This window comes from Hordeum vulgare, chromosome 5H (assembly GCF_904849725.1).
Source record: "Hordeum vulgare subsp. vulgare chromosome 5H, MorexV3_pseudomolecules_assembly, whole genome shotgun sequence".
NCBI lineage: Eukaryota > Viridiplantae > Streptophyta > Magnoliopsida > Poales > Poaceae > Hordeum > Hordeum vulgare.
In genome coordinates this window covers 585,986,554-585,999,584 of record NC_058522.1, presented here as the reverse complement: position 1 = coordinate 585,999,584, position 13,031 = coordinate 585,986,554, and the positions used below count along the sequence as shown (strand labels likewise).

Here is a 13,031-nt window from a genome sequence, read left to right as displayed (position 1 = left end):
TTGTTTGTTCACATATGATGCATGCTATTGGCAGGCCTTGTTTAATCACTCTCTCTCTCTCTCTCTCTCTCGTGTTCTTGAGATGCCATGATCTTGATATATCACGGACCTTGTTAATATAGTTGGATCATATGGTGTTTGTCCCATGCTATTGATGTGATGAATTGAATCTTTCACTTTAAGATCTCGTTATGTTGGATTAAATATTCAGGTTTGAGAGCACATAACATATGTCTTGCATGCGAATACTCGTAGTGACATTGGGGCATTCAAGTGATTCACTTGCTATATGTTGTGGCATTAACTCACGGATTCCCGAGGTGACATTGGGGTAATTTAGGCATAGGGTTTGATTGCACATTTTCATACTATGTTTCTGGTAGAAATCTTGGTGTGTTTCTTGAAGTTCTTTGTGTTCTCCGGTAGAAATCTTGGTCTTTTCGGCTTCTTCGGTTTGGTCTTTCGGTCTTTCAGAATTGAAGACCGAAATAATTCCTGTCTTTTTAGTTCTTCACTATTCTGTCTTCGATCCCGACCAAACAGACCAAATTAAGAGTAAGTACCAATACATGTTTGTATTTGACAGCAAGTAACAAAGTATCAATACATGTTTCTATTTGATAGCAAGCAACACGATTCATATGACACACAATAAGAAGACTCATGATTGATGGTCTAGCAACAAGATTCATGCATGCAATTTGATAAGAAGTAAGAAGATAAAAAGCGACAACATTCATTTGTGAGTTTGAAGGCCAAGACGGTGGAATCGAAGCCCTAGTTTAGCATGGAATAGATTCAACATAAGACACCCTTTCTAGTTCGACCACTTCAAAACTCATATCGAAGTCCCTGGACCCATGCATTGTACCCGCTTATATTACTTTGACATTACAATTCCATACAATTCCCCATTACAATTCCATACCAAAAAGATTTGGCTTGTTCCTTGCATCAGAAGGGTCCGAACCTGGCTGAGATCGCTCCCCATGAGGATCTGATAACTTGAATATGTCCATTGTGAGACAATTCTACATACATTATTGTACCATTGTTTGGAACATCGTATACAACACAAATGTAAATTATAAAGTCTAGTGTGTATTGTGGAAGCTTCATGTGCTTCATAATCAAATGGTCTAACTAATTCAAGACTGAAATTAAGTGCACATAACCTTCTGCATCTACATAGCTCGGTCACAGTAATCTATTTCTCCTAACATGTAAATATGCCATCTCAGCATGTTGCACGAGAAAAGTTACACCTCAACATTGGAGCATGCATAGAAAAACTCACCTCAACATGCAAACATGCATGATAATTTTCACTCTAATATAATACTAATATTTAATAAAAAAATTCAGCTATTCAAGAGTTTAAAAATAATAACACAAGGAAAAATTGTTCGGGTAGTTTAAAAATGTTTATTCCCATTAAAAAATGCTCAACACGTATTTTAAAAATGTTAAACATGTATTCAAAAATATATTAAACCCCTATTTTTTTAAATGTAGATCCTGTATTTGAAAAATAGTCAGCATGTATCAAAAAATCCTCCAAGTGTATGACAAAAATGCACACTGTGGAAAAGTATACATGTGTAGAAAAAATAAACAGGTGAAAAAAATACCAAAACACGAATAAACCAAAGAAAACCGCAAAAAAGGTGAAGAAATAAAATAAACAAAGAAAACCAAAATGCAAAAAAATGAAAATTTGAAAAAAAAAACCTGATCTACAGTTCTAGTCGGGCCCAAGATCTCGGTCACTAGGGTATATCGCTACCACAATATGAGCTACCCCGTCTTTAAATTATATAAGGCCTAACTAAAAATGTTCATATAGGTCCACTAAATAATATTCATCTCATAACTGAAAATTATTTGTGTAACAAAAAATTATGTTCATGTAAAGAATAGGTGTATCTTAAAATAAGTTCAGAGCCATGAAAAAGATGTTCATACGGATCATGATATAAGTTCACATAGTATAACAATTGTTCAATTATTTTCCCTCATAGAGAAATAATAAAACTAGAGTGAAAAGGATAATGTTGAAAAATGTAAATTATCAACTACCAAACATAAAAAACAAATAATACGCGAAATAGTAAAATGAACAGTCCATCATTGAAAAAAGATAACCAATAAGCATCTTATATCTTATATCCATTATTGGAAACAATACAGAGTACAGTAAAAGTTAACTGGACTGACAAATACAAAATGAAATTGCGTTGCAAAACATTTTTTTTAGGAAAAGTGGATTTTCCCTTCGATTTCATTTAAAGAAACCAGGCGATCCTCAACCAGATTCAGTACCGAAGTATTAAGCAACAGAAAGAAAATCTAATGCTAGAACTATATCCATCTCCCCTACAGCAGATATGTTGCAAATCATTCAAGCCGTTTTCTTCCTCTCATGGTATGTCATCCCTGAAAGATTGAAATTGCACCGAATTAACTTTAAAATAAAGGGGGTAACTCCAAATGATTTTGTCATACCAGACTTTAAAGACCACAATATCTTGACGGGACAGATCCTATATCCCCTAATTTACTGTTATTGTTATTCGCAAAAAACAATGTGCTATCATTGCACTAAATACATCACATTTGTGCAAAAGGTTATTTTTAGGCAAGCGCTAGGCATCAGTCTACAGGCGTTTAGCATCCATGAGACTGCCTATGCGCCGTTGGGTGCGGGTGATGGGATCCCTCAGATTAGATTAGATGTCCTGCTTCCTGAGGCTTTTAATACCTGTAATTAAGCGGATGGGTGTACGTAATAAGTGGCCCTGAATGCACGCCCTGGACACACGCTTCTTCCCGCGGGAGAACAGTTCCTCTCCCCTGTGTCTTCTCCAGTCAGATTTGTGGCGCGAGTGCTTCCATCGAGAGACAAGTGGCTGCAAAAATGGCGCACCTAAGACGACATATTGAGTATGGAGGGATTTCGGATGCATTCTGGCGGCATGGATCGGGTAGTACGACAGGTTCGGGAGGCGTTTGGGGTGCTGCTGCTTCGAGTAATCAGACGAACATGAATCCTCCTGTGGTGAATATTGGAGATTACGAGGTAAAATGAACACCTTGATACATGTTGGCAGTATTTAGCTTTCTTTTTTCTTATGTTGGTTGTAGTTTTGATGTGTACTGGTAGTATGATGCATCATTTGCTTGGTCTTTTACACACCAGGGGGATTGCTGATGAATCTGTAGGATAAATGTGAGAGAACGTAGTTAGAAGCAATGTTTGTTGCCATTGGATACATTATAATTTGCTGCTGGAAGCTTAGTTTTTAATGTCATGGGCTATGTTCAGACTATGTCGTGATATGTTTAGCACCGTATATGTCCAGATGCATTCAGATATGGTCTGTGTTCAGATATATACAAATTTTGCCCAATGATTTTGCTCTACGATTTCATGTTTGCAATGATGGTGCTAAAAATATGCTTCATTGTAGGATGAAACCATGGAGGACATTGAAGGGGGAACATATATTCCATTTGCTGAGGATGCAACAACTACTCGACCAGATGCGCCATATGTTGGATTCGTCTTCGACACCATCGAGGAAGCACAAATGGTGTATAATAGCTATGCTAAGAAGCTGGATTATACCCATGCGCCATATGGGTATAATCGCGAAATAGCTATGCTAAGAAGCTGGGAGACAATGATGTATCCCGAAGTTCACACCCTTGCGGATGCTAATCTCCGTTAGAGCGGTGTGGAGGCACAATGCTCCCCAAGATGCCACTAAGGCCACCGTAATCTCCTCACGCCCTCGCACAATGCAAGATGCCGTGATTCCACTAAGGGACCCTTGAGGGCGGTCACCGAACCCGTACAAATGGCAACCCTTGGGGGCGGTCACCGAACCCGTACACGTGGCAACCCTTGGGGGCGGTTACCGGTACCCGTACAAATTGCTCGGGGCAACCTCCGCAACCTAATTGGAGACCCCGATGCTTCCCGGAGCTTCACACCACAATGATTGAGCTCCGAGACACCACCAAGCTTCTAGGACGCCAAAGCATCCACGAAGAACAATATCAAGGGTACTAAGTACCAAAGGTAGTAAGCTTCTCAACTTCTCACTTCCACGTATCACCGTGGAGAACTCAAACCGATGCAACTAATGCAATGGCAAGAACACACGAAGTGGTCAAGTCCCTCACACTCAAATCCCTCCACAACAACAAAAGCTATGGAGAAATATGAGAGGAAGAACAAGGAGCTCACAAAGAACTCCAAGATCAAGATCCAAGGGGTTCCCCTCACATAGAGGAGAAAGTGATTGGTGGAGATGTGGATCTAGATCTCCTCTCTCTTTTCCCTCAAGAACAAGCAAGAATCATTGGAGGGATTGAGAGTAATCAAGCTCTAAGAATGTCAACAATGGAGGTAGAACAAGAGCTCAACAGATGGATAAGGCCAAGGGGGAAGAAGACCCCCTTTATATAGTGGGGGAAAGAATCAGACCGTTACCCCCACTCTCTGCCCGAGCTCCAGCGGTACTACCGCTGGCTGCAGCGGTACTACCGCTGGCACTCCAGCGGTACTACCGCTGGCCCCAGCGGTACTACCGATGGGCCCCTGGTGGTGCAAAGGCACTACCACCGCCAAGAAAGTCTTCGCAAAAAGGTCCGTCCACGAACAACCGCTAGGCAGGCGGTACTAAGCTCCTGGAGCGGTACTATCGCTAACCAGGGGCGGTACTACCGCCAGCCAGCGGTACTACCGCTAGGGCCAGCGGTACTACCGCCAACTCTAGCGGTACTACCGCTAGGTCGAGCGGTACTATCGCTCGCCACTGAAACAGCCATAACTTTCGCATACGAGCTCCGAATCGAGCAAACCCAAGCTTGTTGGATTCAGGACGACAAGGGCTATCCAAACAGCGACTGGAAATCTTAAGACCATGCGGTTATGAATATGCCAAAGATATAGAGATGTGAGATCTCTATGAATGAAGAACCGGCAAAAACTCCAACATCGAAAACATCATAGTAGATGCATATGGACTCCGTTTTCGATGAACTCGAGCTTGTCACGAAGATGACCATAAGCTCTAAAACTCACAAAGAGAAACACCAAACAAGAACCAAGAAGTATGATGCAAGGATGCAAATGGTTTGAGCTCTCAACGAACGATACGATCAAGCTACTCACTTGAGAGCCCCCCTTGATAGAACAGCAATCTATCCTAACCAGAAAACCTATCAAGGGCAGACCTATACCTTGCACCTCGTCCTCTTGAGCTAGATGATGATGATCTTGGCTTCCTCAAGATGGACCACCTTTCTTGATTGTGTTGGCTTGATGAAGACTAGTTGATTGCTCCCCCATACTCACTATGGGTGAGCCACTCTTCAGCATATCTTCACAAGTCCATTGCCACCACAATGGACGGTAAGCTTCAAGCATGCTATCTTCGTGCTGATCCACTTGAACTTGCACATCGCAATCTTGATGACGATCACAACTTGACGTCATACTCCATGGGTTGTATGAGATCTTCCCTTTGACGCAAGCCCATGTAAACACACCTAACCCCACATAGAACTCTCACGAAGACCATGGGTTAGTACACAAACACGTAATGGACAATGCTTACCATACCATGGGATCACTTGATCCCTCTCGGTACATCTTGTACGCTTTGTGTGTTGATCATCTTGGTTTACTCTTTGTCTGAGATCTTGATCAACCATTGATGATGATCACAACTTGACGTCATACTCCATGGGTTGTATGAGATCTTCCCTTTGACGCAAGCCCATGTAAACACACCTAACCCCCACATAGAACTCTCACGAAGACCATGGGTTAGTACACAAACACGTAATGGACAATGCTTACCATACCATGGGATCACTTGATCCCTCTCGGTACATCTTGTACGCTTTGTGTGTTGATCATCTTGATTTACTCTTTGTCTGAGATCTTGATCAACCATGTGTCTCTATGACCATTCTTTGGATAATACCTTGAATACCATTGGTCATCATATAAACTCCTTGAACCCAACAGATGAACTTCAAGAAGTGCCTATGGACAAATCCATACCATGGGATCACTTGATCCCTCTCGGTACATCTTGTACGCTTTGTGTATTGATCATCTTGATTTACTCTTTGTCTGAGATCTTGATCAACCATGTGTCTCTATGACCATTCTTTGGATAATACCTTGAATACCATCTTGGTCATCATATAAACTCCTTGAACTCAACAGATGGACTTCAAGAAGTGCCTATGGACAAATCCTATAAATGTAACTTAAGGCAACCATTAGTCCATAGGAATTGTCATCAAGTACCAAAACCACATATGGAGATATATGCTCCAACAGAGGGGGCAGAGCACGGGCGCGAGGTTGTGCCTGCGAGGTCGCTCCGGCGGACGGTCCGGTGGAAGGTGAGGGTGGCGTTCGTGGCCGGTGGGGGCAACGGGGGTCAGCGGCTTGGTTGGTGGCGGTGGACGGGATGGCGCTGGAGTCGGCAATGGCGAGGTGGGGAAACAGGGGAGGGGGCAGACACGGACAGTTGTGGGGCGTTAATTGGAGTGGATTACGCGCGGGATTTAGGAAATACGGTTTTAGTTTCTAAATCGCAGATGAATCTGGAGCGTCGGGATTCTTCTGGATCGACGGGAGAAGATGGGTCTGACGATTGGAATCGTTCCAGACTATGGATACTAAGTGTTTTCCTTATTTTTATGTGCAAAAAGTTGAAAAGACCCTCGTGTTTACTTGAAGCTAAATGGTAAGCGCCGAGGAAGGAAGATGATAAGATTGCATGGAGCGAGCAGTGCAACTTAATTAGGATCCAAGGAAACGTACGTTTGCGTTACGTGAGCTGATTATTCTACTACTAGTTCTAGTTCTAGTTCTAGTGTGGTGGTGGTAAAACTATAAACCGTGGGCGGTGGGCACGCCACGTACGTACGGTCTCCAAGCCGCTGCTGGAAGCGTCTGCCAACGGCTGGAAGAAGCAGAGTGTAAAGCCCATGCACCACGCGTCACGCCACCTTCGTCCGCGTCACACGTGTCCCTTCGATACATTCTATATAAGAAACCTTGGCACCTCATCCACAAATCACATCCATCCTCGTACGTCTAGCTAGCAATCAACCTCCAATCACAACTTGATTTCTTCCAACCCAACCTAGTTAGTTCTCAGCAGTGAGTGGCAGACACAGAGCTCCGTCTCGATCCATCTCCACGGAATCAAGAAGATATATCAACAATGGCGGGCGTCGGTCGTAACATGGTGGCGCCGCTGCTGGTGCTGAACCTCATCATGTACGTCATCGTCATCGGGTTCGCGAGCTGGAACCTCAACCACTTCATCAACGGCCTCACCAACCGCCCCGGCGTCGGCGGCAACGGCGCCACCTTCTACTTCCTCGTCTTCGCCATCCTCGCCGGGGTCGTCGGCGCAGCATCCAAGCTCGCCGGCGTGCACCACGTGCGCACCTGGCGCGGCGACAGCCTCGCCACCTCCGCGTCCTCTTCGCTGGTGGCCTGGGCCATCACCGCATTGGCGTTCGGGCTGGCGTGCAAGGAGATCCACATCGGCGGATACCGTGGGTGGCGTCTCAGGGTGCTGGAGGCGTTTGTCATCATCCTCGCCTTCACGCAGCTGCTCTACGTGCTTGCTCTCCACTCCGGGCTCTTCGGAAACCAGTTCGGTGACCATGCTGGCGGTGGTGGGTATCCGGCGGAGCACGGAGGATATGGCGCCGGCGACCCGCATAAAAAGGGCATGGGCACCGGCGGCGCGGCCAGGGTCTAATTAAGGCGCCGGTGATCGATCTGGGTGTGGTCAGGACCTCGGATAATAAGTACTATGTGTGGTGTTAGTGTGTGTCACGTACGGTGTCGATGTGGCCTAGTACGTAGTAGTGTTGTTGTATGCATACATGTGCGTGTGCGTGTGCGTGTGTGTGTGTGTGTGCATGGCTGTAGACATGTACATATGCCTAGTGTAGTGGGTGTGGGTGTGGGTGTGGGTGTTCTTTTTTGGCAAGGACGCTAGGTACTTACTTGCCTACTACGCACTCACACATGGTTTGTTTATACGCTGTGTCCGGTGAGCAGCTTTGCGATCTACTACTAATCGGATGGATGCTGCCTCATCCCGGCATTGTCTGCACCAATTTGCTTGCATGATCAATCAATCAATTGCTTCTTCAGTTTGTGGCCGTCATGTCTTTTTTTATTTTATTTTTTGAATGAAAGGGGTTTCTTGCCCCATTTTATTAAATGGAGCAAGATAGTCTCATAGTTAAGAATCCTCAACAGCCACTACAAAAAACACTGATATAAATATATTTTCCTACTTCTCCAAGATCGGCTACAATATGAATGGCCGTACGTCATGTCCCCTTCCAGTACTACTGTATTGTGCAGTGGTATTAGTACAGCACGTTCGGTTCGAATACGTACATATGGGTATTGATGTTGCTCGGATGCGTACATACATTTACGTACGCATGTGCGTGTCAGTGTCACGGTTCATGTGCTGCCTCCACTTGATCGCCGGCGGTGTCAACACACGCAATATGCTACCTTGGGAACAAGAAAGATACACTATTGATTTTTATAGATAGATAGTACATTCATATTTCTGTGTTCTCCGAACTAGATAGCCAAGTCAAGTAACAGGGTTGGGGCATCTTATGAAGAATCAAATCAAAAAGGAAATACTCCGCGTATTAAATTTGTCTCAAACTTGCGAAGTTTGATCTTTTTTCATTTTGAGAAATCAACGGGAGAATATATAGAAAGTATATTCATCATGCAGAATAAGTTATTCTTCATCCGAGGTAATCTCATAATGGTTTCATAAATAAATTACATTTAAAATACAAATAATTACATTTATAATAATTCACTACGTAAACTTTGACATAAGAAAATAAAAATATAGGTTATAAGATAAAAAATCATATTTTATGTAGTATAATTTATACTATGCTTTTGTTTTTATATTTGTACATGACATAAAATATTTTTATGATGACTATATTTTTTTTACAGTCTCTTCTTACGTATAAAATAAATAAAAAATCTGAAACTTAAAATTATGATGCATCTATATAAAAATAGAGGACGATGAAGAATAAATATTCCTTATCCAGGGTGACAAATAGTCAATCCAGGATTTGCTAGGGTTTCTCTCCTCTTAGGCGATCGCGACCGACTCTGAGTTTACCACCCCTGATGTCCTGCCTCGCAAGGTTCTGCTTCTCAAATTGGATCCTCTAGACACGACGGGATGGCATCTCCTTTGGATTGTTTGACACTTCAAAATGGAGCCCTGGCCACAAATCCACAAGACATTTCAAATTAGTGACGACCAGTCGGTCTACCCGTCTCTCGAACAACCTTCCCTGCATCGCCCCAGAATCGGATCCTCTAGACACGACGGGATAGCTTGACATATGCCAATCTGGCTTCATATCCACAAGTTGCCAGATGCATACTATAATCAGATTTAGTTGAGAAACTTTTGAAAGATGCTGGGGAAATTTTGGAGATGCGGTTAAATGGCAACAGTCGTGGCGACTATGTTTGCATATGGAGAATCATGATTTAAATAATTTTGAATTTCCAACAAGGAAATATTTAGTTATTATTGTTTGTAGCACTGTACGATGGTAAATGGGATGCATCTGAAAAATTATATACTGACGCCTAATATATGTATAAATGTGTTGTACTTGAAAACAATAGGTATGACGATTAATGACAAATGATATTTCAAATTGTTACGTATGAGTTGCGAATATAGATTATGCACTTAATGCAAGAATTTAAAATTTAAAAATATGCTACCTCAGTATTATAGTGTATGTGATCAATGTGTTTGTCCAAACACACCTACGTTGCACATGTGCACGTTTACTATAAATCATTGTCGGTGCAACTGACTCATGAGTTCCTTGTGGCATATCGGCTAGACGATCCATATTTAGTATGGCAATACGTTTGGAAAATGTGATGTGGGTTTAGTCTTCAGACGTTAGGGATTATAAGTTTAAATTGAAATAATAGGATGAATACAAATTCAGGATTTGGAACAAACCTAACGCATATATTTTTTAAAGAATACACATGCACGATTACTAGTCAACGAGTAGGATCAAATTGTAATGCATGAGAGCCTTGCAAGACCAAACGTTTAATTTAATTTAATCGAGGAAGGGTGTGGAACCACCCGTACGCTGTCAACGGCTACTCGAAACAGCTACCGTATGTGTAGTGTAAAGCCCCCAAAGCGGCACGGCACGCGTCGCACCACCCGTGAGCGGCGCATCACACGTGTCCAACTCCCTCCTCCACACCTCTCCATATATTCCATTTCCATCCCACTACACTCCACTGCACAACCTCATCCACAAGTCATCATACTCCATTCGGTTCGATTCTTGCTTGCACCAAATCCAATCCCACTCCCACTCTCATCGTCAATCGAGCGAGTGACACCGACAGAGCTCCATCCCCATCTCTCTCCCTCTCTGGACCAACAACGACAAGAAGAAGAAGAAGAAGCTGGGCAGCAGCAATGGCGGGCGTCGGTCGCAACATGGTGGCGCCGCTGCTGGTGCTGAACCTCATCATGTACATCATCGTCATCGGGTTCGCGAGCTGGAACCTCAACCACTTCATCAACGGCCTCACCAACCGCCCCGGCGTCGGCGGCAACGGCGCCACCTTCTACTTCCTCGTCTTCGCCATCCTGGCCGGCGTCGTCGGCGCCGCGTCCAAGCTCGCCGGCGTGCACCACGTCCGCACCTGGCGCGGCGACAGCCTCGCCACCTCCGCGTCCTCTTCGCTGGTGGCCTGGGCCATCACCGCATTGGCGTTCGGGCTGGCGTGCAAGGAGGTCCACATCGGCGGCTACCGCGGGTGGCGGCTCCGCGTGCTGGAGGCGTTCGTCATCATCCTCGCCTTCACGCAGCTGCTCTACGTGCTTGCTCTCCACTCCGGGCTCTTCGGGAACCAGTTCGGTGACCATGCTGGCGGTGGTGGGTATCCGGCGGAGCACGGCGGATATGGCGCCGGCGACCCGCACAACAAGGGCATGGCCACCGGCGGCGTCGCCAGGGTCTGAAGAATCGGATAGATGATCTCGCCGTGGCAGCGACGGGTGGATAATAAATTGTACTGTGCTAGTACGTATTTGTGTTAGTTGTGTCACGTACGTACGGTGTGAGTGTACGTTCTATGCATACATGGCAGTGGGGTGTGTGTGTGAGCACGGTAGGCATGTACTAGTACTCATGTTTTTTTTTTTTTTTTTTTTGCGGGTGATACTCATGGTTTTTTAGGGACACCAGGTACGTACATACGTACTACATGCATGTTGCACTACTGCTACTTCTTGTTAGTGTTTAATCAATAAACCAATCATCAGTTCATGCTGCTGTAGAACTCCCCCCCCCCCCCACCCCCCATCAAAAGACGAGAACGTTTTTTAAACCGGCTACGATCGACACGACATGATTTTCGCGTTTTTTAAACCGGCTACGGATCGACGACATGATTTCCGCGTTTTTTAAACCGGCTACGATCGACACGGCATGATTTCGGCGGAACGAATACGACATGATTTCGGCGGCTACGATCGACACGGCATGATTTCGGCGGAACGAATACGGCATGATTTCGGCGGAACGAATACGAAGGCATGAATTGCTTTTCTTTTTTTGTGTTACAAGCACCATCCCAGGTGGCTTTTATACACTTTTACAAGGGACCACTAGTAAAAAAAGGACCTTTTGTCCCGGTTCGTAAGGGTCTTCTGTTCCAGTTTCGGAATCGGGACTAAGAGGTCGTTACTAATGTCCTTGGCCTTTAGTCCCGGTTCTTACACGAATCGAGACGGATGGGCCTTCACGTGACCGGTGCGGTGAGCCCGGATAGGGAGGCCTTTAGTCCCGTTTGGTGACACCAACCGGGACCAAAAGGCATCCACGCGTCAGCATTTCAGGTGATCGGTTTTTTAGGGGGATTTGGGGGGTTAATTTAGGTGTTTCATATACGGTGATCGGTTTTTTAGGGGGATTTGGGGGGTTAATTTAGGTGTTTCATATATTGTGCTAGCTAGCTAATGAATAGAGAGAAGTGTCCTCTCTTATCTCCGTGTTTGAGTCGATGCTGCATACTATACATATAGAAATGACTAGACACGCTAGCTAGTAAGCAAATGAAGGAAACAGAAGATCGTCATGAACATATGCATACAAAGAGAAGTGATATCGACCACCTCTCCTTCTCTGAGAGATTGGTCGAACAACAAGTTCTCGTATATCTATCCGACGCTACTGGCTACATATATACAATATAATTATCTCTTACAATATAATTTCCTAATTAAAATTCAACTCATTAGGGTTCACATGGTATTCTCCGTCTTTAGCGATCACGTAGTCAAGAAAGAATGCCGCCAATTCTCTTGAATTCCTCGCATACGATCTGCTGGTAGGAGTTCATTCCGCATCCGATATATCTAATTTGAAGAAGGGGGTCAATACATATATATGAATAAATGAAACTGAACACAAATGATGGTAATAAAATAAAATTATGAATATTATTATTTACGCACGTCATATTGTTTGTCAGAGTAGCCCCGCTCACAGGTTGTGTGGCGGATGAACTCGCAAATGTAGTATCCACAGTAATCATTCTCTGGTTCCTCCCATAACCACTTTACAAGAAATAGAGGTCAATCAAACTGATAGTTAGCAAGCTTGCTAAATGGTATTGATGAAACTAGCGCTTGAATCACTAGGAGATGCGTGAAACATGCTACTATAGTACTTACTTTCGGGTGTCTAAATTGCAGCTTCTTCGACAATCCTGGAGTTTTTGCGGTGAATTTTTTCCAAACCCTGTCAGACAAAGAAAACAATTACTTGATATCACGAAATGAACAAAGTTGCCGATATGGTGCGATAATGATCGATTTAACTTACTTCTCTAGAATTTCAGTCATGTCCGCATACTC

At 44.1% G+C, this 13,031-nt stretch overlaps 2 protein-coding genes across 2 annotated transcripts; both read left to right on the top strand.

Moving 5' to 3' along the window:
* The first annotated feature begins 7,117 nt into the window (after positions 1-7,117).
* Positions 7,118-7,923, top strand: LOC123399699 (membrane protein PM19L-like). Its single transcript, XM_045094091.1, has one exon. The coding sequence runs from the start codon at positions 7,260-7,262 to the stop codon at positions 7,806-7,808; it is 549 nt and encodes a 182-aa protein (XP_044950026.1). The 5' UTR covers positions 7,118-7,259; the 3' UTR covers positions 7,809-7,923.
* Positions 7,924-10,421: 2,498 nt separating this feature from the next.
* Positions 10,422-11,200, top strand: LOC123399697 (membrane protein PM19L-like). The gene has a single exon (XM_045094090.1). It carries the CDS (start codon positions 10,584-10,586, stop codon positions 11,130-11,132), a length of 549 nt encoding a protein of 182 aa, XP_044950025.1. The 5' UTR covers positions 10,422-10,583; the 3' UTR covers positions 11,133-11,200.
* The last annotated feature ends 1,831 nt before the right edge of the window (positions 11,201-13,031 follow it).